A 25,273-nucleotide genomic window follows, 5' to 3' on the forward strand; every position below is an offset into this window, starting at 1 on the left:
TCATAGGGCCCCTGCCCACCCCTCCAGCCATGAATCAGGCCACTGTGCCCTCTGTGTCCCACTGTGCCCCGCTATGTCCACCAGGCCCAGTCACAAGAAGAGCCTCCAGTTCCTTGAGCCCCCAAGCGCCTTCCCTTCTCAAGAACTTTGTTCGTGCTGCTCTCTGGCTCTCCCTTTGGCTGGCCGCATCTCATCCTTTAGGGTCTTCCTAAAGTCAGTCCCTTCCACTTCCACTACTGTTATTCTTTATCGAAGAGCTCTTCCTATGGCACTTAACACAATTTGCGATCATCTCTGAATTTGTTGAGGAGAAAAGTTGTCTGAAAAGAAGGCCTTCCTGTGCAGTTTAGAGCTGAGAGGAGAGGATTGGATCTTGAGATATGCCATGCAGGCATCCTTTCTTCTGATTCCAAATGGATCCCTAAGCAAGTTACTTAGGTATAGTTCCCAAGTCCCTTGTGACCAGCAAAATCATTCTCCCTGCCAATTCTGGTCAGAATGAATACCTCTGAAAAACAGGTTATGTTCCACTGTGAAGCAAACATTTTGAAAATCAGAAGCATGGGTGGGGTTAGCCATACAGACAGTTTACCAGATCTGAATATATTCAGTCATTCAGAATAGGCCTCTCTTTATAGACCTGCTAAGGTGAAGAGCAAGCATGAATAGTAATAAAAAAAAAAATCAAATGCCGGAAGAGGGGGAAATGTTCAAGTCTTAAAGGAACAACTTTGGTCTGGAAACAACATATAGTTAGAAACCTAAGGTAGAAGAGAAAATCAGTCTTTGTGAGTCCTCAAGGTATATGTTTAGAGCAGATGTTACTGGGGCGGGGGACGACCAGAGGCTGAGTTCTAAGAGTTGTGAGGGAGGACAGAAGGATGGAGATGGGGGCAGGGGGAGAGATGGAAAGGGAGGGAAAGAGCAATAGAAATCAAGCAGTACCGGGTCTTTCAAGGTCTAATCAAGGACTAGAGTACATGGCATCCCTCCTTAACTGATTCTCCATGTGTTGGAGGTTAAGAGCAATTATCTAGTTGACACTTTGTTGTGTGGTTACAAAAGGCAAGGTGATGGAGGGCCATCTGATTTCGTTAGACAGACCATACTTGTCTAGAAATTATGATTCCCTTCCCTGTGATTCCCATTACTCAATAGCTTTGATTTCCTGTTCCAATTCTCTTAGCAGTAATTTATGGAAGTTGTACTTCTGGCCAACAGGAATAGGGTTTTCTTTTTTTGGGGGGGGGTGTTCTTTTCCTCCTGTGGTGCAGGTATGTGCATAGTGAAGGAGTGAAAATCCTCGTTGTAAATTCTAAAGCCTTTGAAGAAGAATAGCAACTAGTCCTTTCTACCGTCTTTTGTTCCTGCAGCCTGCCACGAGTCCTGTGCGGCCTGCTGGGGTCCCACAGAGAAGCACTGCTTGGCCTGCAGAGACCCCTTCCAAGTGCTGAGAGAGGGCAGCTGTGAGAGCAGCTGTGGCGACGGGTTTTACAACAAGCAGGGGACTTGCAGTGGTAAGTGTCCGGCTTTGCAGGCCAAAGCAATTTTTCCTTTTCCAGCCTCCCTTGTTTCATTCAAATCATAGCACCGAAAATCAGTGTTTCTTTTACTCAGCAAATATGCAAATGCTGGTAAGATTGACGGTGATTTAGCAGCTTACGAAACATGTTTCTTTTCCACTGGCAGAATCCCCATTAATACCTTTGCCTGCAACTACTCGTTAGGTTGGGAGCTCTCTGTAGCCTCCTCCTGTATCTGAAGACCAGGAGGCTCAGGCTGCTTGCTCCAGGCCCACAGCTGGAGGGAGAGGAGCGGGGCTTCCTTACTCCAAATGCCAAACTCTTCATCAACACCAGACTGCCTTCCAAATATGCATGGGGACAAGACACTCTTAGGCCAGCCAAGGGCCACCCTGCCTTCGGTGTTGGTGCCACTGAATTAAAGCTGAAGCACTTATTGTCTATTCTACCTTTAACAACCATTACAGACAATAAGAGTTAACCCAGCATAGTGCTTCCTGTGCTGAGCACTGTCCCAGGTGCTTTCTAAACATGAACCAATTGAGAGGCAGGAATGTATTGCGGGGCGGGGGGAGGGGGGGAGCATGACCTTGGGCAAGTTACTTAATCTCTTCCTGTGTCAGTTTCCCATTTGTAAAATGGGAACGATAGTAGTACCCGTGGTATACAGAATAATGGTTCCTCAGAGATGCCCACGTCCCTAGTCACGGGCATCTGTGAATATACTGCCTCAGATGACAAAAGAGACTTTGTAGGTGTGATTAAGGTAAGGATCTTGAGATGGGGGAGATTATCCTGGAGTATCTGAGTGAGCCAGCGTAATCCCAGGGGTCCTTATATGAGGGAGACAGGAGGATCAGAGTCAGAAATGGAGACCTGAAACAGGAGCAGAGGTCAGAGTGATACCAGGAATGGGCTATGAGCATGCAGCAGCCTATAGAACCTGGAAGAAGACAAGGAAATGGATCCCGCACGCCCCTGCCAGAGCTTCCAGAAGGAATGCAGTCCTGCCAATGCTTTGATTTTGGGACCTCTGACCTCTTAAGCTTTATGATAATAAATTTGTGTTGTTTTAAGCCACTGAGCTTGTGGTCATTTGTTACAGCAGCAATGGGAAACTAACACACACCCAGCTCAGAAGGCTGTTTCAAAGGCTGAGTTAACGTATGCAAGGCATTGAGCACAGTGCCTGGCACGGAGTAGGTGCTATGTGAGTATTTAGTGTTTAATCCTCACAATTTCGTGAGGTAGTTATTATCATCCTCATTTTTCAGATGAAGAAACAGAGAGGTTAAGAAACCTGCCTAGGGCTTCCCTGGTGGCGCAGTGGTTGAGAGTCCGCGTGCCGATGCAGGGGACACGGGTTTGTGCCCCGGTCCGGGAAGATCCCACATGCCACGGAGCGGCTGGGCCCGTGAGCCATGGCCGCTGAGCCTGCACGTCTGGAGCCTGTGCTCCGCAACGGGAGAGGCCACAACAGTGAGAGGCCCGCGTACCGCAAAAAAAAAAAGAAAGAAAGAAAGAAACCTGCCTAAAGTCACATAACTAATAAGGGGCAGAGTTGGAGTTCAGGCTAGGTCTTCTGGGTTTAGACCTTAACAGCCTGGTCACTGCTCTACTGCTCCCTGTAATGTGATACCTCCTTATGCACCTCTGCCCATTTTCCCCTCTCTTCTCCTTCTCCTCTCCCTTGATCCTCCTCTCCCCCTTCCTCCTTGTCTTCCTGTCAGTCTTTAGATCAGCCGGCTACCCCTGTGGACACAGGCCCACAGGTAGGCACCTGACGGTGAATGAAAGGTTTGAATCCAGTTTATCGTGATGGCCATACCTGTTGAAAGGCCTGATGACTTTTTTTTAATAACTGAGTCCACTAAATCAATAAAAAATGTGTAGCCCATAAAACTTTCTTGAGTTATTGCCCTCATTTTGTTTGCTGAGCAGGGCAACAGCACAAATGAGATGATCTTTGGGACCTGACAAATCCACTTGTCCTGGGGAAGAGAGATACCCCCTGGCGGCTGCTTGCTTGAAGCTGTGCAGGGACCCATCAGCATCGCTGGTGTGAGAAATCTCACTCAATATGGACAAGTCACGGGTGGCTTTTGTGTGGATTCAGGAGAGAACAAGGAGAGAAAGGCAGGCTGCCATTACCCTGAGCATTGTAATCTTTTTCTGCCGACATCACTTTCCTGCCCAGTTAAGCCAGATGTATTCTCTAAAGGTCAGCAGATGTCAAATCTGCACTAACTTAAAGGCCTGAGGCATTTACCCTTTAACTCCCCAAGGAGGCTGGCTACTGTCACTGACAAGGAGTGGTGACACGGACCTGCTACCGAGACGATATTATCTGGAATGAGAAAGCAACTTTTCTAGGGATGCGTGTATGTAAAAGGAGGGATGGTTACTGTGAGCCTGAGGCGGTGAGGGTTGGGAGTCTACTTGGGCAGAGAGGTTGAGTGAAGAAAGCCAGGTCTCCTTGCAGACTGGAAGAATTTTGCAAAAAGACTACTGAACAGGTGGCTTAGGGAGAGAGTATACATCTGAAATGCTATCTGTATACATTTTGAAACAAAGCAGAAAGAGAACTTTCAAACAGGAGGATGGATCATTGTTGACATTAGTCAGCCAACCAATCAATTGATCAATAGGTAATTACTGAATGCCTGCCAATACGCTTAGCAGATACAAGACTTTGTGATGCCATTGGCATTGACCAGTGGCCCTTTTGATAGACAAGGCTGGAGTTTAAACTTTTCATAAAATTGGTCGAGTTCTCTAAGTTTGTATCAAATGCCTTCAGAAAGGTTCATAGAAATATTTTCTAAAGCAACAGTGAACCGAGTCGCTGATTGGTATCGGAATGTTAATTAAGATGCTAATAATGCCAACTTACTTTCAATTCAGATTAGTGCTATTCGAGATAAAGACCAGCTGGTGTTGGTTTAATAATTTATAACCAAGCAACCCATATCTGTGGAAATCTCAAAGTTGAGTGCTGAGAAAAATCCAGCACAACCTGTTATAAATGGTGCTATGCCCTGGCTGAAAGAATTTACAACCACCAAGTTTGTCTGTGGTACATGCTTTGAGTTTTACAAATATTAGATATAAGGCGTGGGGAAATTCAAAGGACAAAACCTCCTCATTCTTTAGTCATGTAAGTACTTGAGCTATTATGAAGGGCTTTTCTGACTCTAGCTAACACAATAAATCAAAGCAAGTTCAGAGGTTTCTGTTAGCCATTCTCGCTCTCTTCCTTCCCCCTCTCCTTTTTTTCTCTTTCCTTCCTTTTATACCGATTTCCCTTCCTCACCTAGGCAACTATTTTAATTTTTTTTATCTTCTTGTTTTTATGGGCTCATGTAAAATGGGTATTGTTTTCAGCGAGTATACGTATATGTATGTTTTTCTTAAATGATACCATGTTATAGAGTTCACGTTGTTCTTTTTTCACTCAGCGGTATGTTTTTCAGATTCACCCAGTTGCTATATCATCTAGCCCTTTGTTTCTCACTGCTGCATAGTCCTTCCTGGTCTGCATCGCCTACAGCTCTCCCATCTGCTGTCCCAGGGACGGGATCCCTCACTTCCGTCCATCTGCACACCATCGCTAGGGAGCACCGGTGAACAACCGCCGACATGTCCTTTGATGAACTGGGTGGGAGGTTCCTTGGGATGGATGGATAACCTGAGAGCAGAACTGTTGGTTTCTTTTTTTTTCTTTTAATTTTAATTTATTCTTTAATTGTTGACTCTTCATTTTCTTTATGTGATAAGTAGTACCAGGTAGCTCACCAGCATCTGCACTCCCAAGCATAAGGGCTCTTTCGTCTCTACATCCTTGCCACCATTTGACATTATCAAACTTCAGGTTTTTTCCTGGTCAATAGGTATACAAGGACATCCTATTTTAATTTGCATTTTTCTGATTATTAATGAGTTTGAGAATATCTTCAACTCCTGTTGGACTTTTGTGTTTCCTCTTTGATAAGTTGCTTTTTGATATGTTCTCCCCATTGTTTCATAGGCCTTGCTACCTTTTTATTGTTGATTTTATGGAATTCCTTGCACCTTATAGATATTAACTCTGTCAGTCATAACTATGCGAACATTTTCCCATTTCGTTACCTTTTAACCTTTCATGTGGTGCCCTTCGTTGAACAGAAATCTCTAATTCATCATTTTTCACTTTAACATTTTGCTTTTGAATTTTTGTTTAAGAAGACCCACCCAGATCAAGTTCACAAAGAAATTATACCGCAATTAATAGAAGAAATTCTATTAATTTCACAGTTTTTTCTTTATGTAGGTTGTTGATCCATCTGGAGTCTACTTCTGTATATAAGTTTAAGTAGTGATCCAGTTTGATTTTTCCTCCATTTCATGATCCAGTGTTCCCAGCATCATTTAGTGACTCAGTCTAACCTTCTCCATTGATCCTTATTGGATATTAAGTTTCCACATGGACATAGGTCTATCTCTGAGCTGTTTGAGTAGTCCAAATTTCTGTTCTTGTACCACTATCACATTGTTTTGCTTTGTTTTGTTTTGTCCCTTAATTTCTATTGCTTTGCAGTATGTCTCAATGTCTGATTGGGCAAATTCTCCCTTTCTTTCATCTTCATTTTTAAAGTTAACTATTCATGAACCTTAGAGTGTTTATTGAATTACTAATAAAATTCAACTGGAAGTTTTATTAATATTGTATTGAAGTTATAGACTAGTTTGGGGAGAAATGACATCTTCCTAATAATTTTATTTAAATTTACAAATTATACGCCAAGTATTACTTTAGGTGTATCCTAAAACATTCGATCTGTAATGTTTTTATTGTTGGGCAATTCCAATTTTTAAAAAATTTCCGCAGTTCTTTATTTCTGGGAAAATCCACTTGGCTTGTAGATTATTCAGTTCTGTGGATATGTCAGTTCTAGAATAGAAGCTTCAGAAGTTTCTGGAGGGTTCTTCTGGAGAAGAACGCTTTTTAGATTCATTTTTGCTTCTTTGCTCCAGCTATGCGTTGAGGGGATGATTTTCTTCTTCTCTGATATGAAGGCCACTGCCTTTGTCCATTTACTGAAGATTATCTTGCCTTACATGTGTGCTTCTAGAGAGATGCTGAATCCTCTAGGATGCAGGGTGGAACATTTGGCCCCATCAGTTGCCATCCTTTTTCTCAAGTTCTTGAAATCTTTTTCAGGAGGTTAGTATGGTGTAGGTGGATTGAGAGAACAGACAGAATAAATCTCAGTAGTTCTCTATTCCTGAAACACCGATTCTCTGATAGTGAGAAGAAGTTTGTTTTGCTTGTTTTTAAAGAATTTAGCCAGTGAGCATGGAATAGATTGAGTCATAGACTTACCTGCAGGTGCATTCACCCTCACCTCCCTTTTCTACTCAGAAAAGGAGGACTTTCTCTGTTCTGTTCAAGTCTAATCTCTCCATCTGTACTTTTGAATGTAACTCCCCTTTTTTCTCCTAGATACGCTTTCAACAATTATTCTACCTCTTCTCTTTTTAAAAACCTTTCCCGGGGTCTGTATTTGCTTTGGGCTTTTACAGTATTGGAGAGAAAATACATCCCCTTAACCCCTCCCCCCACTTTTTTTTAAATTGGAGTGTAATTGCTTTACTATGTCGTGCTAGTTTCTGGTGTACAATGAAGTGAATCAGCTATATGTATACATATATCCCCTCCCTCTCAGACCTCTCTCCGCCCCCGCCATCCCACCCATCTAGGTCATCACAGAGCACGGAGCTGAGCTCCCTGAGCTATACAGCTATCTATTTTACACATGGTAGTGTAATTATGTCAAACCTAATCTCCCAATTCATCCCACCCTCCCTTTCCCATTCTGTGTCCACACGTCTGTTCTCTCCATCTCTATTCCTGCCCTGGAAATAGGTTCATCTGTACTATTTTTCTAGTTGTTTCACCTCTATCTATACCCTTGCATTCACAGCCAGGAGCCTTTAAAGGAACAGTTTATAATCATGGCCTTCACTTTCATTCTGTCTGATGACTCCACTGAAATGGTTATGGCACAGGTCACTCGTGTCCCAATTTCTAAGTGAAGTGAACCCTCTTCAGTCTTTATTTGTCCTCTCTGTACTGTTAATGTCTTCCTTCTTGAACCTTCTTCCTTTCTTGGATTCTCAGCCACCACACTCCTGTTTTCTCTCCTACGTTTGGATCATTTCTTCTTTGTTACCTTTGCTAGTTTTTTTCTTTTTTCAGTAAATTTTGGTGCTCTCCAGATCCTTGACTACTTCTTTCTTATCCGTCATGCTTTTACTGAATAAATCAACTAATTTCTGATTTCAACAACCCCTATGTGATGACCCCCAAGCCTCTCCCCTGAGTCTCAGAACTCTAAATCAGGCCATTTACTGGACTGCGTGTATCTCAAACTGAGTCTGTTGTAATCCCCCACTCTCCTTTTTGTGTTCCTTGAGTGGCATCACTCGTCTCCGTACCAGACCCCAGGCAGCCATCTGAGACACTTTCACCTACACAGCTCTCAAATCCATCACCGCATTCACAGCCTTGATTCAGCTCCCTCTCATCTTGTTCTGTGAGCGTTGCTACGCTATTCCAGCAAGGCCCCCAGCTCTCCTTCCTCACCCCTCCAAACTGTCTCCAAACTAAAGCCAAAATGATCTTTCTTATACACAGACATAGCCATATTTTTACCTTGTTTAAATCTGTGTAGGGGCCACGGGCATCTTTCATAGGATGAGAATCTAGACTGTAGAGTTTGGCATACAGGTTACTATGGCCCTTCCCACTTTTCCAGCCGAATGAACTGCTGTTTCCCAGGATTTCCCAAGCTCTGGGCCTGTACTCGCCTCACGGCTTTGGCCCGGAGTACATTCCCATCAGCTTGGCATGCTCTGACTCGCTTTCCAAGACAATGCTCAAGGGTCATTTCTTCTATGAATCCTTTCTTAACCTTTCATACCTCCTACCCCACACACATTCTGTTGAAATTTTTATTGTGTCTATACAGACCAATCTGAGTGATATGTTTAATACTGCTAATATTGCATATGTTTATCTCCTTCTGGTAGACTTAACAAGCCCCTTCAAGCAGAGACCAAGTTGATTTGGGTTTTGTGTCTCTACCACCTGGCACAGTACTTGACACAGAGCTTAAGAAATGTTTGGGGGGCTAAATGAATGGATAAGTGAATGAGTAGATCCTGGAAGGCTGTGTGAAGTTCAGTTATTTCAACCAAATTTTGTAGCATGACCTTGCTTAGTAGAACTCTGAATTCCTGAATTCTCTCTCCAACCAGGGTTGTCAGATAAAATATAGGATGAAATATTTGGGACAAACTTAAACTAAAAAAGTATGCATTATTTATCTGGAAATTCAAATTTAACTGAGCATTTTTATTTGCCAAATCTGGCAACCCTACCACCAAGGCTGTTTTGACTTTTTTTTTTAAATAAATTTATTTATTTATTTATATTTTTAATTTTTGGCTGCATTGGGTCTTTGTTGCTGCTTGTAGGCTTTCTCTAGTTGCGGCGAGAGGGGGCTACTCTTTGTTGCAGTGCGCAGGCTTCTCATTGCGGTGGCTTCTCTTATTGAAGAGCACAGGCTCTAGGTGCACGGGCTTCAGCAGTTGTGGCTTGTGAGCTCTAGAGCACAGGCTCAGTAGTTGTGGCGCACGGGCTTAGTTGCTCCGCTGCATGTGGGATCTTCCCAGGCCAGGGCTCGAACCCATGTCCTCTGCATTGACAGGCGGACTCTCAACCACTGCGCCACCAGGAAAGTCCAGCTGTTTTGACTTTAAATCCCATATTAAATTGGATACACTGGTAGGTGGGCCTCAGAGTATTTGTTATGCTTAGTTTAATTCATAATTATTTGTTTCTCCTTCAACTGCAAAAACAGAAATGTTGGAATCAAGGAAATAGAACTTACCTGAGCAGCCAAAGAATGTGATTACTATGTTGATACCAACTATGGACGTTGTGAAGAATAGACTTTCACTTCTCCCTTTGCTCACTATTGATTTTCTTTGATGGGTTTTCCTCCCCCTTAGCTTGTGATCAGTCCTGTAAGAGTTGTGGCCCCAATAGTCCCAGATGTCTTACCTGTGCTGAGAAGACCGTGTTGCATGATGGGAAATGCATTTCTGAATGTCCTGGTGGGTACTATGCTGATGCCACTGGCAAATGCAAAGGTAAGATGTGGGTAATTTTTATCATCGTCACCATCATCATAATCATCATCAAAAAAGTATTTAATACATTTAATATATGTTTATATATATATACATTTAATACATTTAATAATTTAATACATTTAATACATGTTTGATTATAGATGGTGCTATATGCTGCTCATTTGGAAGTTTGTGATGCATTCCCATAATGTGTGCATGATGGAAAAATGGCAAGTTAAAAGGAATATCTTTTCCTTATAGAACCTATGTGTATCTGGTACACATTAGATCTCCAGTGATCTCATCATTGGATCTTTTTGAAATGCCGAGAACATCTTTAAGATCTTTACACAATCCTTGTGTACTTGTAAACCATCACTAACTCAGGTTGTAGGTGTGACAGAATCATTCCATAGATGGCATTTATAAGCACATATATTGGCAACTACAGCACACCACAAAAATAAAATTAAAAAGTAAATCAAGTTTGGTAGATTATAAAGCTAAAGTGTGTACCTATTAAAAATTTGGTTTTATGTGCTATTTATGTAGTGTTTCTTTCAGATTTATACAACTTAAACTACGAAACATCCCCATTTGAGGTGGGAACTTATTGCTGCCTAGGACACCTTGATGGTCCTTCTTCTCCAAAACAAACACACGTATTCTTACTTCCACCTGTTGGCAGGATACTTACACCTGTCCCACACCTTGTCTTATTAACCTCCTGTTTGTTTGCCAACCTCTTTACTTATACAGTGTTCATCCCTTTTCCTCAATATCCTGCCCTCAACGGTCTGATCCTGTCCCCACACTCCCCTCTCCCAGCTCCTGACCATGGTCCTCCAGAGCCTTCTTGCAGTATCTCACTCCTGTCCCTTAGGACAGCATGGTACCATCTGCCTCTTGGAGCCAGAGATGTCCCACTGTTACCAACCAGGACAAAAGCAGCAGAGATGCATGCCTGACATTGCCATACATAGTGGTCAGATTCTTTAATATAATTCTTACTTAGAATCCTAAAATGTCCAGTTGTAAGTGTCTTAAATGACCATGTAGTCCACCCTCTTGCCATACATATGCCAAGGAAACTAGGCCTGGGGAGACCCAGACTTGGCTAAGGGCATAAGTTAGGGGATAGGCCCATCAAAATCCCAGTGCTCCCAACATCCAGATCCATGAACTTTCCCCTCTTCCCTATTCACATGGGAGTTTTAGGTTCAGACAGACCTAGGGCTAAATCCCAGCTCTGCTACTAATTAACTCTGTGATCTTGAGTAAAATTTTTAACTCCCCAAGACCTGGGTTTTCTCATCTGTAAAATGGGGTTAATAATACCTACCTCATAATGTTGCTATGAAGGTTAAAAGTGGCAATATGTATAAAACACTTAATACAAACATACATAAAGTGTAGCTAATAAATAATTGATAGAACATGGTGAAAGATGGATAAAGGGGCAATGTGGGCAGTTCTGGTGTTATAACCACCTTCGAACACATATATCTCTTGATTTTGTGCAACAGCTGAAGGGGGATTGAGTGATAGATGAGAGGGCTTCCTAGCACATAAGGAGCCTGGCCAAGAAGTAGGCACCCTAGTCGCCTCGGTCCCATTGTGTTCCCCTCTTCCTCTCTTCCTCAGTTTGTCACAACTCGTGTGCCAGCTGCTCAGGACCCTCGGCCTCTCACTGTACAGCCTGCCTCTACCCCCAGGCCCTGCGCCAAGGTCACTGTCTGCCCAGCTGTGGAGAGGGCTTCTACCCTGACCATGGGATCTGCAGAGGTATCACTGGCGTCACCATCATTCTTGAGAGACTTTCCCATCACAAGGACATAGACATAAGTTACTTTTGGGGGCAGTTTTTCCTCTAGTGTATCCTATATGGTTATGTATGCATTATATGCTTTTTTTCATTACCAAGGGATAATCTGAAAAATCACATTTGAATATTTGTGAAGACACTCAAAAGGGTATGATTTTTCTGGCCACTCTTGAGAGGAATGTCATTCTCTTTACCGTGGTACATTAAAAGAACTTATTTCCTTCTTTTTCTGTTCTCTGACCATTGCTAATGTTTTTGTTAGTCTTCATTTTGTTTTTCCCTGAAGAACTTCTTTTTGTTAATGACACTGTTGAGCAAACTGAGACTTACTAGCAATGCCTCTGGGTTAAGTAAAATGGAAACTCTTCAATAGCTGTTTGCCAAAAAGGCTTTGGGCTCATTGGGAGGACAGTCTCATTTGAGCCTTTTGAAACTAGAACATTGGGAGCAAACAGTTGAATTAAGTAAAAGGTTAATTTATGTTTACTTATACATAGGGCACCTTGGAAAAGAATGTGAGAATAGTTACAAGAAAAATATATTTAAAACAGGGATGCTGCAATAGATATTCTGAAAAAGAAAATTTAGAGAATCTTTTAAAGGACAGTAGAGGTCATTATATCAGAATGTGGGCAGGAGAGATTTCGAGTACTCTCTTTGCCTCTGATCTTCACCAGTAGCCAAGGAAAACCAGAACCTGGGATGGATTGTCAAATGCTTGCTGCTGCTCTAAAGGGGCCTCTTCCTTGTCTAGAAAAGCAGCCTTTCCTCACATAAATTCTAAGATCAATTTGTTGCCTGGACCCCTCTATAGTGAGTGATGGATGCCGTGATGGACAGTAACACAAGTACCATTTTTGCACAAAATACAGTTACGGACCTTATAGGAATGCTTCTTAAAATCTCCCATGAGAACTGAGGCTGTAATGTTAAATCGTCATCCACTGTATGTGAATCTCTGGAGAACCAAGCCAATATTGTCCAGTTTGCTTTTCCCCCCCCCCACCCCATGATATAGCCTGGCAGCCCTTCCAGAACCTGAGAGATGTGACTAGCTAACATCACCCTCATTTGGCCTCTCACAGATATTGTTATTATCACCTTGGGCTTTGTATAGAACATTAGAAAAACAGTTTCCTGAAAAGATGTATCTGGTGCACTTTTCTGAGTGATTTTGACTTAATTAGGGACTCCCCTTGGTTGCAACATCTATCTGATCCTTGGATTTTTCCTGCATTTTATTCCTCTTGGCAGGCTGTCATTCCTCTTGCCTGACTTGTGTGGGTCCAGAGAGCTCTCAGTGCACCCAGTGTAAGAAGCCAGAGGAAGGACTGCACATTGAGCAGCTCTCTGGGGCAAACATCACCTCTGGCGAGTGTCTGTCCCAGTGCAGAGCCCAGTTTTACTTGGAGAACACTGGGCTGTGTGAAGGTAAGTAAGCCTGATTTGAGGAAATGTTAGGTAGCTTCTGGGCTTACCTCTTGAGGGATCCTGTGAGGTGGGACCAAAGCCAGAAGATCTTGGCTTTCCCATTACAGTGGCTCCTGGATGCTTGTGGCTAGAGCAGAAGACCGACATGCAGAAGAGTGGCCCCCACTGATGTCCCCCTTCCCTTTGTGCATAATAGGTGATCTTAAAGAGCTAGCTGCTTTTACCCCACTGCCCCCAGAGTTACACTCTCAGAAATTCCTGGTGAGAGTTCTTTCAGAGACAGTATGAGTAACCGAGACAGATCCAGAACTCATTGTAGAATTCCGTTTATTATTTGTACAATTTGCTACTCTTAATATGAATTGGTCTCTTCAGGGCAAAAGCTGGACTTCTGTCAAAATTTAGAAGTGATTCCTGCCATCGTTTTGGCATATCGTCTACAGAGAATTGATGCCATCTTGAATAATTTGACTTAGAGCTGGGTCATCTATAAGTGGTTGAAGATGAGATGAAGGGGAGATACATATAATTTCTTGGGAGGTAGGGGAGGCCCCCCTCTGCTCCTACAAGAACGTTCCTTGCTGTTGGATGAAATTTTTAACTCTCAAGCTACTTGGAAAAAAATTCTACTTATATTTTTCATTGTAAACGTATGTTCATTAAGGAAAATTTTGAATGTAGAAAAAAGTAGTCTGCCCACCATCTACCAGCTAAACCCAGTTGCCTTTACCATTTTGCTATAATATATCTGAGTCTTTTATCCTGTACGCTTTGAGTTTTTATTTTTGCAACATAACTGTAAGCATACTGCAGACTCAATTTTGTATTACAAGCTTAAAATTTAAGGTGGCTTCAATTTTACATTGGAATGTACTCCCACGTGGAAATGCTGGATTTCAAGGTTAGGTTAAAAGATTTTGGACACGGTGAGTTATACTGCATAGTAGAAATATGCAGAATTGGAATACAGAGACCCCAGGCCAGACACTTCAGCTGTCTGAGCCTTTGCATCCACAGCATTAGAATAGGGATAATCGTCTTTCACACAAGCTTTTTTTTTTTGCGGTACGCGGGCCTCTCACTGTTGTGGCCTCTCCCGTTGCGGAGCACAGGCTCCGGACGCGCAGGCTCAGCGGCCATGGCTCACGGGCCCAGCCTCTCCGCGGCATGTGGGATCCTCCCGGACCGGGGCACGAACCCTTGTCCCCTGCGTTGGCAGGCGGACTCTCAACCACTGCGCCATCAGGGAAGCCCTCGCACAAGCTTTTTGCCAGGATCAAAGGAGGTGCAGTGTGTGAAAGTGCTTGGTAAATTGTAAAGCCCCCATGATCACTTGGTATAAATTTCGGTCCATATACTCAGGTATTCACGAACATTATAAGGGTAACCCACTGCTCCCTGGGATGCACCAGGCTCCAGGGGTTTTACATGGTGTCTAAAATTCGGGGAGGGTCTCTAGTCCCCAGACATGCTGGTTTCCACCCATATATGCACTGCCCAAAATTTCCATGGTCCCTTAAACCCTCGTGGCTCTGTTTCCACAGCCACTTACAAAATATGGGAATATTTGTCACTAAGAGTCCCAATGCCTTCCCAAAGCGCACACCACACAGCCTTCCCTTCTGATCCTAGGACAAATAAAGAAGAAATCTTCCCAGGTTACTCAGAGTGGTTAATGTCCTCCTATGATTTTGATTGCTTTCTTAAAAATGAAAAATAGGGAATTTAGTGAGGGATCAGAAAAGAGAAACAAAAATAATGAACAAATTAAAAGTTAAATTGCTGGGCTTCCCTGGTGGCGCAGTGGTTGAGAGTCCGCCTGCCTATGCAGGGGACACGGGTTCGTGCCCCGGTCTGGGAAGATCCCACATGCTGCGGAGCGGCTGGGCCCATGAGCCATGGCCGCTGAGCCTGCGCGTCCGGAGCCTGTGCTCCGCAACGGGAGAGGCCACAACAGTGAGAGGCCCGCGTACGGCAAAAAAAAAAAAAAAAAGTTGTTAATATAAATTAGAGTAACCAGGGTTATTGAGCCAGAAAATAGTATTCCTGTTGATTTGGTGCACACCATGATGCAGACACTGTGAGAAGTGCCTTATTTGTTTGTTTTTTCCACTAGGTCCTGATACCAGCCTTATGGGGTCAGTGAAGGAACTTAGGTTAGAAGAAGTTAAGGCTGTAACTTGCTCAGTGTCATGTAGCCAGTACAGAGTAGAGTCCAGTGGGGACCTGAGTCAGCCAGGCTCCAGTAGCCGTGCACTACACCAGCGTGCTACTATAATATGGTCGCCGAAGGGACAAAAGCACAGCATTACAATGCTGTAGGGTTGAGACGTCTTAAATTTCCGAAAGCATCCTTGACCAAGGGGAATGTTCTGGGAATCCCTTTTACAGACACCTTTTAAAAAAGATGAGAATCTAATCCCTCTGGAATGATTTAACTATGGTCCCCTGTGAAAGGGCTAGATTGACCTCTTGAGGACCTTGTAGCCCCGAGATTTTATGCTTATTCACACAATATTGTTAGGTATCACACATATAGCTCTCTACTCACATTTACTCCCAAATCCCACGCAATCTCTGCTAGGGAGATTGTTGTCCTCAATTTATTAGTGATGAGAATGTGGTAGAAAGAGGTTAATTGAGTTGCCCAAGATTCCACTGGGAAGCTGAGTGCAACCACCAGTTGTTACCAACCTTACCTGAGTATTAAGTGTGTTAATTGATGTATTTCCTGTCACTCGTCCCGTATCTCTGGCAACCTTTCTGCCTTCCCACAATCTGTTCCATTTTCAGTTCTGCCGAAGCCTCGTCTCAGAACTCAGGCCTGGGAGCCCTGTGAGAATGCATTGGGCATGCCTTCTCACACACACGAGAAATACCCTCTCCTCTTTAAGGAACGTTTTAAAAGGTTGGAGTTTTTGTGTGTGCCACTGAGAGTTGATTTTTACAGACCTTTTCATCTCAAGTGCTTTTCTATAAAGAAGAAAAAAACCAACTGTTTTCTGGAACTCTCCCTCTTCCTTTCTCTGAGACTGCAGCACAGAGGGATTAGCATATTACCACAGCTAATGAAAGTGAGAGGCAGATGCATTACAGGAAGAAGCAATTTACTTTAGAATCTGAAAATTGTCAGAAGTTATTATAAAAGTTTCTACTCTGAGCTACATGACAAACCCAGGAATTATCTAGTGGAAGATGAAGCAAATTTACTCAAGATATTTGACGAAGATCCAAGTCTGGGATTGAAGGATGAAAAAATATAAAATTAACCAACAGTGACCAAAGAGAATATTGTTTATTATCAGCTGGAGAACAGTCTGTCTTTATTCATTCCTTCTACAAATGTTTCCTGAGTATCCCCTGGGTGCCAGGCATTTTCTAGGGACTTGGGGTGCCCTCGTGAATGAGTCAGATGAAATCCCTGCTCTCATGGAATTTATATTCTAGTGAGAGAAACGGAAAATAACAAATGAATAACAACAGCAGCAACGAAACCCACGACATACACTTGGCTAGTGGTCTGTACTATGAAATCCACATCAGGGAGGTGGGGAAGACAGAGGGGTGGGCTGAGGTAGGCTCCCAAGCAGAAGCACTTTGGTGAGATGGGGACAGAAACCTGCATGTGTTTTTCCTGCGTTTTTGGTTCACTCTCAGAAATGAACTTGGGTACTTCAGAAGATGGAGCTTTGACTTTATGCTTCTTTTATACACAGCCTCTGTGTTTTCAAAGTGTAGCTAGAATTGCTGGTACGAAATAAAATCTGTCACTAATTGTAGAAGATAATTTGGAGGTGCTTTCAGTACATGTTTAAATATTAATCTTGAGTATTAGCTAAAAGAAGGACTTCAGTAATTTTTTTTTTTTTTTTTTTTTTTTTTTTTGCGGTACGCGGACCTCTCACTGCTGTGGCCTCTCCCGCTGCGGAGCACAGGCTCTGGACGCACAGGCTCAGCGGCCATGGCTCACGGGCCCAGCCGCTCCGCGGCATGCGGGATCCTCCCGGACCGGGGCACGAACCCCTGCACCGGCAGGCGGACTCTCAACCATTGCGCCACCAGGGAAGCCCCGGACTTCAGTAATTTTATCCAGAGTTCATCTCACCTGTTTAACTGATTACTCACCAGCATTGACAGATTCTAGTTTCTAAAACAAACAAAAACCCCAAGAAACACCTGTCAGTACCCTTGCACAAATAAAACAAAACAAATTAATAAAAACCAGGCCTTCCAGAACAAGATCAAGGACCATCCCTTACTTTTTCATTCATCTTCCCCACTAAGTTTTCATGCCTCTGGGAGCTGGTGTGAGTCTAAATGAGGTCTCCAGGGCAGAGCTGGGTAGGGACCCCTACGTTGCCCAACTCAGGGGCACTATTCTCATGGTAATTTATGTGACTGGTGACTTCTGGAGTCATTTAGTGACTGGGTAGCCCAGGGTGGATGGACAGGAGGAAGGACCTGGGACTCCTGTCACTGGGAGGCCTCTCCTCTCTCCTATGGGTATTCTTAAGATCAGGTCAGATTGCTCAACTCAGTCTCAGGTTCTCCTTTTTAAAAATCCTGTATTTTTATTTGCTAAATCTGGGTAACCTAGTAATAGATGTTTTTGTTTCTTTGTCTATATTTTTTAAGTTTCTGTATATGTAAATGCATGCAATGAGAAGAAATAAAAATTAGGATTTTTTAGAAGTTTATATAATCGAGATTATATAAAAGGGCAGAAGTTCTCCTTCCACTCTTGCTGAGGATTTTTTTTTTTTTTTTCATTTAAGGGATTCAACTATTTTGAAGACCCAGTTTTTGGTTGAGGTCTCTCTGTAGAGCAGAACTTCTCAAAGGAAACTCCTGAGAATCTTGTTAAGACGTGGATTCAGATTTCGTAGGTCTGGGGTGGGTTCTGAGCTTCCGCGTTTATAACATGTTCCAGGTGAGGCTGATACTCCTGGTCCACAGACCATAGTTTGAGTAAGCAAAGTCTCTAACTAAAGAAGGAGGGTTTCCCTGGTGGCACAGTGGTTGAGAGTCCGCCTGCCGATGCAGGGGACACGGATTCGTGCCCCGGTCCGGGAAGATCCCACATGCCGCGGAGCGGCTGGGCGCGTGAGCCATGGCCGCTGAGCCTGCGCGTCCGGAGCCTGTGCTCCGCAATGAGTAGAGGCCACGACAGTGTAGAGGCCCGCGTACCGCAAAAAAAAAAAGAAGGATAACTACACCACTTTATCATATCACTGGTGTAACTTCTTTCTAACGATGGCAGTTTTTAAAAAATCCTAATTTTTACTTCTTCTCATTGCATGCATTTTACATATTACAGAAACTTAAAAAATATAGACAAAAAAACCAAAAACATCTATTACTAGGTTTCCCAGATTTAGCAAATACAAATACAGGATTTTTAAAAAATCTGATGTAAAATTCAATGCTAAAAATTTTGAAAGCCTCCATCAAATTACTTTAAAGGAAAAGATTGATTGCCAAAATCAGCCCAAGAAGACATAGAAAGCCTGAGTAAATCAAAAGTCATACATAAAATGGAAAAGGTTAACAAAGAACTTCCTCAGAAAGAGGACTAAGCTTAGACAGTTTAATGTGTGAGTTATTAAAACCATCTAAAACCCAAATAAATAAATCTTATAAGATTATAAAATCCCAGAGCATAGAAAAAGATAGTATATTTTAGAATACACTTTTTTTTTGGTCCAGCATAACACTAATGCCAAAATTAGAGCATTAGAAAGAAAAAACTATAGATTCTAGATAAAATTCCTTTAAAAAGATCAAATTGAATTCAGAACTATGTTAAAAGTTTTAATGTTTATATAAGGTTATTTTAATACTGTATAAATCACCTCATATTGAGATATTAGATAATTTATCATGTCAAAATGTCAAAGGAGAAAAAAATATGATCACGGTTATTTGCTGAAAATCTGTCTAACTAGATCCACATTTGATTCTTTTATTTAAATCATGATCTATTCTTCATATAAGGAAAAGCCTCTTAGTAAATCAGGAAGATGATTATATAAAAAATATAGGATTAGGAAATAAAAATATTTAGCACATAAAAAATGAAATGTTTAGTATGCCCAAGTATTACCTGAGATATTCTAAAATATTTTGCACTCTTTATCTGAAATTCAAATTTAACTAGGTGTCCTTTATTTTATCTGTAAATCCTACCTATAACCCTTCTATCTTCTATCTCTTTTAAACTTTTGATATAGATTCTTACAGTTATTTACACACACAGACACACATATATATATCACTTTATTGTTTATAAAATTCCATACAACCAAGAATTTGATTGGAAATCATGTGTGTTTATATTTACTTCCATTTTATAGATGAAGAAAGTGAGGCTTAGAGTGAACCGACTAAAGAATAGTTTAGCAGTGGGGGATCCTGGGCTCTCATAGAGGACATGGTTGCTTAGGAAATAGTTCCTTCTTTCCAAGCCTAGATCCTTTGTTCTTCATTTTGCCCTAGAACTTTACAATTTAATTTCAGGCCAGGCCATCTCAATTAATGGTCCAGCTCAATCACCATGTCAACAGCTGGGCAGTGGTGGAGCAGCATGGGATATGAACATAGCTGGGATGATTGGACTACCCACATAAATTGCCCCGATTCTGTGGCAAATTAATGATGGATTTTTTCAGTTCCCATACAGTTCAGCAAGAGGGTTCAAGATAATATAATTTTGAGGAAATTACAAGTTTTATTTTAAAAATGAACTCTGGGGACTTCCCTGGTGGTCCAGTGGTTAAGTGTCCCAACTCCCAATACAGGGGGCCCGGGTTTGATCCCTGGTCAGGAACCGAGATCCCGCATGCCGCAACTAAAAAGAAAGATCCCGCATGCCACTACTAAGACCCGGCACAGCCAAATAAATAAGTATTTAATAAAAAAATTAAAATGAACTCTGTAGTACAATAATGAATTTTACCTACATATTTTCTAATGTATTATGTCAGTAGAAACATTGGGCTTCAAAAAAGAATGCAGAGATAATAAACATCCCAGTGGCCCCCATTCCTGCATTGCTGGCTTTTCATTAAATTTAGAATGATCACAGAGCTTTGGTCAGGGAAACATCAGGGAGATTTTAGCAACTAAATTTTTCCAAGCCTTCTTTTTCCGTCTTGAAGACAGTATTGCCTCCTTAGACGGATCTTACTGCATGGGGCAAAATTGCACAAAATCAATACAGGTTTGGTATGCATTTTTTTTCTAGTTTTATTGAGATATAATTGACATATAACATTGTATTAGTTTAAGCTGTACAACATAATGATTTGATATATGTTTATGTTGCAAAATGATCACCACAGTAGGTTTAGTTGACATCCATCACCTCACATAGTTGCAATTTTTTTCTTGTGATGAGAACTTTTAAGATTTACTCTCAGCAACTTTCAAAAACACAACACAGTATTGTTAACTATAGTTACCATGCTGTACATTAGATTCCCCAGGACTTATTTATCTTATAACTGGAAGTTTGTACCTTTTGACCACCTTCACTCATTTCCCCTCCCCTCAGCCTTCCCTACCCCCCCAGCAATCACCAGTCCGTTGTCTGAACCTTATCATTCAGCCTAGCTCTAGCTCTTGGCTGTGTCTTAAACTTTTGTGATTGTCCAAGTCACTTTCTTTGTTCTCAGTGGCACCCAGTAGGTGAGGGTGTGCAAAGCCCTGTCCCTGTCTCAAAAGGGAGGATCTCAGTCAGCATCTAGATGCTGTCTGATTGGATCTGGACCCTTCTGCAACAGTTTCTAAATTGTGCCAATGAACCTCTTTCAGAGAAAGTCTGGGAGGTGGGTTTTCTGTCCACTCCCTCTGCACTGAGCCCCGAGGGCATGGGTAGCCAGTTAAGAACTGTTCCTCTGTTTGCTACAGTCCTAACTAAATCCACGTACTCAAGCCCTGCTGATCACCAGAGTCTGGCCGTCAAGGGGTGTGTCCTCTGGGCAGCAGCCACAAAAGCCAGGGCCCCGGAAGTGCACACAGGCTCTTTCCAGGAAGAAAGAGTGACCTGGAGCCGGGCAGAGGGAGGGCTTGACCTCGCGCCCAGGTCTCAGAAGAGGATTGCAGGCACTCAGCCTCTATGTGTGTGTTAAAGTAGAAGCCTGACCCTCAGGCTGCAGCTTTTAATGTATGCAAATACGTCTCTTTCAGGAAAAGACTGGGAGATGGGCATTTCTGACTGATGCCTCTGCCCTGAGCCCTGGGGGGACACAACCACGCAAATCCTAGGCAGCTTGTGAAGAACTGTTTCTTTGTATCCTCTAGTCCTTGAGGTTTTCTGGATTCAAGCCCTTTTGGCTTTCAGAGTTAGAGTTTTGGGGTCCCATTTCTCAGGTGGAAGTCTTAAAGTTGGGGTGCTAGATGTTAGTTGTAAACCCTTAACTCCTCAGGGAGAAGCTGGGCGTTGTGAGTTCCCTCCTGATTGTATGTCTCTGCCTTCCTACCCGTTTTGATGTGGGTTTTTGTCTTTTTCTTTCCCCTCATTCATCTAACGTGTAGGAGTTGCTCAGCTAGTTTCTGGATTTCTTTTAGAGGGACTTGTTCTGTGTGTAGCTGTAGATTTGGTATGACCATGGGAGGAAGTGAATTCAGGAGCCCCCTATGTTGCCATCTTGGACCAGAATGCCCATTTCTTTTATTTTTAAATAAGAAAATTCATTGATTACTTTGATTAATTAATTAACTTGCTTTGGGTGAATGGGAAGAAATAAAGTACACTGTGGTATTTTGATCTATTTAGTTCTTAAGATTCACCAAAGGCCTTAAGGCACAGACCTTTAATTAAAGAAATAAATGGGGAGGGGTCGGCGTGCTCTGTTTAAGAGTATGTTACTATTTATGAAGTTGGGATTCCCTTGCGTTAATTGAATAAGATACGTAGCATCTGTATTAAGCAACGGTCTTTAATGTACTCCCTGGAGTGCTGACATAGCTGTACAAATGCATGCCTTCTAGAAATGTTCCATCTGCTTCACTTTCCCCTTCTTGCTTTTATAGCATGGGTGTGCTAGGCTTTCGGGATAGAAAGATGAAAAAGATACAGACCACACCTTAAGGAAAGCATGATCAAGTTGAGAAGAGTGACACTGAACAAGTAATTAAAAGAACATGATACAGGTTGTAATGGCTGTAGGCACAAAATACAGGAAGAACACAAACAAGGAGACTGACTGTCGCGGGGAGAGGGCATGAGGAAAGATTTGCAAAGGAAAACCACATCATCCGGCTGTGGAGGATTAATGGGAATTCACCAGGGAAGAAGGTGGGAAAGGGCATTCTAGGCCAGGGACACAGCAAGCGCAAAGGCATGGCGTATCTGGAGAAGCATATCATGCCTTTGGTACTCCTGCAGTATAAAGTCCAAAGGGGTGAGTTGTAGGGAGTGATACTGGAGACACGGGGGTGAGTCCTGTCATGAAGGGCTGTATGTGCTGTGCTCAGGAGTTTAGATGCTACAGCTTTTAGAGAACCAGTAAAAGATTTTAAGTAGGGGAATAATTTGGTCAGTTTGCATTTTGTAGTGATCTCTCTGGCCGTGGTGTGGCAGGTAGGTTGGGAGAAACAGTGGGGCTGGTTAGAAAGCTGCTGCACTAATCCACATCAGGAGTGACGTTGAAGGTCTACACTGAGGGGCCATGGGGGTGGTTAAATTGGGATATTAGACAGAGATTTATGAAGTGGAAGTCAACCTACCTTGGCTGTGTTGTGGTGATGGAAAAGTAGAAGTCTTAAGGATCTCAGCATGAGTGTCTTGGTGAATGGTGGGGTAAAGGTGAGCCAGGGAATACAAAGGGAAGACCAGGTAGGGGGTAGGATGTTGGGCTGGAGGTGGATAGTGAGTACAGTTTGGACAGAGGGAACGTGATGCCATAATTTATAACAAGTAGATAGCGATTGAGCTTGGAAATGGATACTGGTAGTATTGGGGGAATGAGGAATATGAGATACCGGTGAAACACCAAGCAGAGATATCCCTTAGGCAGTTAGATTTATGTGATTAGAGTTGAGGGTAAAAGTCAGAGCTGTACGCATAAATCTGGGACTCACCAGCATGGAGGTCATCATTAAAGCTCTGGATGTTTGCCCAAGAGTGAGAAGAAAAGGGCAGAGGGTACAATTTTGGGAAGCTCCAGTATTCATGACGTAAACAGAGAAGGGCTGAAAAGAAAAGATCAAAGAGAAAGGAGACCTAGAAGTGTCTGCCAGTGTTTCCATCCGCCTACCCTGCCCCCCCCCCCCGCCCCCGCACCTTCCTACTTGCCCACCCTTTCAGTCAGCAGAAACTCATTTACTGAGAACTTGTGACATGCCCGGGACAGGTATTGCGGGAGTCACAGAGATGGAGATGTGATTTTTACTCTTTAAGGGTTCCCAATCTAGTGCGGTGTTGGGGAGGTAGGTTAGGTCATGTTCATTAAAAAAAGAAAGAAGGAAAAGAAGGGTGAGGGAAAGAGGGAGAGCGATTTTATTTGACTTCACTCCTGTTCATCCCTCATCACAGTATTCCTACTGCATATCCTAGAGGATTTTGATATTTACATCATAATTTGAAAGACATCTACCTCCAAAAATTGTTTTGACTTGAAAAGCCAGGAAATTTTATATATGAAAATTGGGATGCTGGCCCACTTTTTGTGTTATTAAAAAGAAAAAAAAATGTAGTAGTGTTCATTGTCTGAAATTTAAATAGAAAATAGAATGAACAAAAAATTGATATGTTTTGATTATTTGGGGTAAAATTTTTACCGGAGTCAGCTTGACTGGAGTTTACAACCATCTGAGGACACTTTTAGTACTGACACTATTAGTGCTTAAGCAGCTCAGTTATGCTTTTTCAGAAATACACTCAGCCATCAACCGGAAAGCCACTCTCTAAAAATGTAGTGTTACGTGGAGAAATTATTCATAGAACTTTTTTCAGATCTCTAACATATATGCCCTGTAATGGAGTTAGTCTTCCTTGAAGGATCTTAGACTTCAAACCAGAACTGCTGCTATGAAATCATTCCATAGCATGATAGACCCTCATAAAAGTCACTGAAATAGTGTAGACATTTCCAAAACCAGCACAGAATTGAAGTTTCATGAGCTTTTTTAAAGATGCAAATGCCTGTAGTTACAGCAAGAGAGTATCAAAAAGAAAAAAATACATTGAGAGGAAGGTCACCCAGCATATCTTTTCCCCTCTGTGCCACACAGCAGCTAACTAGCTCATTATCTATTTGGTTCTTAAACATTTCTAACGAAGGCAATTCTGAAGTCTGCCGTGGGGATGTCCAGTGAGGCTTATTTCTAAAATCTACTGGGAGGCAAAGGGCCTTTCTCCTGGAATTCTTGGCCCATCAGCCTTTCAACTCATTTGTCCTCATTGCTTTCTTGTTTTATATAATTCAATAACAATCTTTATTCACATTGAACCAGGTTATCACATTGATTTTGTGACCGAATGGAATGAGATGAAATAAGCTGTGTGCTCATAATGCGTTAATTCACCTTCTCCCAGTTTTCAATTCCATGATGATACGCTTTGATTTCCTATTTATTAAGGATAATAACAGGAAGAGCTAGAGATTTTAGCAATCTTGTAAAGTCTAATATGAACATATTAGTATTATCACAAATATATTTAAGTATGTAGAAGTATGTTGCTTCCCCACATCATCGTGGAAGGCTTTGTGTTGACAATATAAATTTAGCTGGTTTTTGAAATATTGCCACCTGACTTTCTATTACATGCTGTTTCACTTTGCGTTAAACGTCTTAAATAATGAGCTAATGTGTACCCCTCCTTTATAATATTTGCTTAGCTATTCTATTTTTTTTTTTTTTTTTTTTTTTTTTTTTTGCGGTACGCGGGCCTCTCACTGTCGTGGCCACTCCCGTTGCGGAGCACAGGCTCCGGACGCGCAGGCTCAGCGGCCATGGCTCACGGGCCCAGCTGCTCCGCGGCACGTGGGATCTTCCTGGACCGGGGCACGAACCCGTGTCCCCTGCATCGGCAGGCGGACTCTCAACCACTGCGCCACCAGGGAAGCCCTATTCTATTTTTTTTTAAAGAGGAAATATTTTCCCAGTGATTCTGAAAATACTTAGAAAAAAATTACTGTGACTTGTGCTAATAGAGTTGTTAACGAGGCAGTGTAAAAAAAAAAGGAAATTATTTTAAAACGTGGAACTCTGGCTCTGTTTTTCATAGAGTAATAAATACTGTTGAACAGATAGAAAGTTCTGCAATGTATCCAGGGAGGATAATCAGAGTTTTATCAACCAGTAAGGTGGG

General features: G+C 42.3%; 1 protein-coding gene across 1 annotated transcript in view; it reads left to right on the forward strand.

The window, feature by feature from the left end:
• The window catches only part of FRAS1 (Fraser extracellular matrix complex subunit 1), a gene marked incomplete at its 3' end in the record, with an annotated part of 462,769 nt that overhangs the window by 243,836 nt on the left and 193,660 nt on the right, over positions 1-25,273 (forward strand). The window contains exons 15-18 of the mRNA XM_082837588.1: positions 1,374-1,517; positions 9,579-9,719; positions 11,346-11,486; positions 12,781-12,957. Coding sequence (XP_082693714.1) covers positions 1,374-1,517; positions 9,579-9,719; positions 11,346-11,486; positions 12,781-12,957 — 603 coding nt within the window. The remainder of the gene's footprint in view (positions 1-1,373; positions 1,518-9,578; positions 9,720-11,345; positions 11,487-12,780; positions 12,958-25,273) is intronic.

This window comes from Leucopleurus acutus (assembly GCF_964270905.1).
Source record: "Leucopleurus acutus genome assembly, chromosome: 4".
In the NCBI taxonomy this organism is placed as follows: domain Eukaryota; kingdom Metazoa; phylum Chordata; class Mammalia; order Artiodactyla; family Delphinidae; genus Leucopleurus; species Leucopleurus acutus.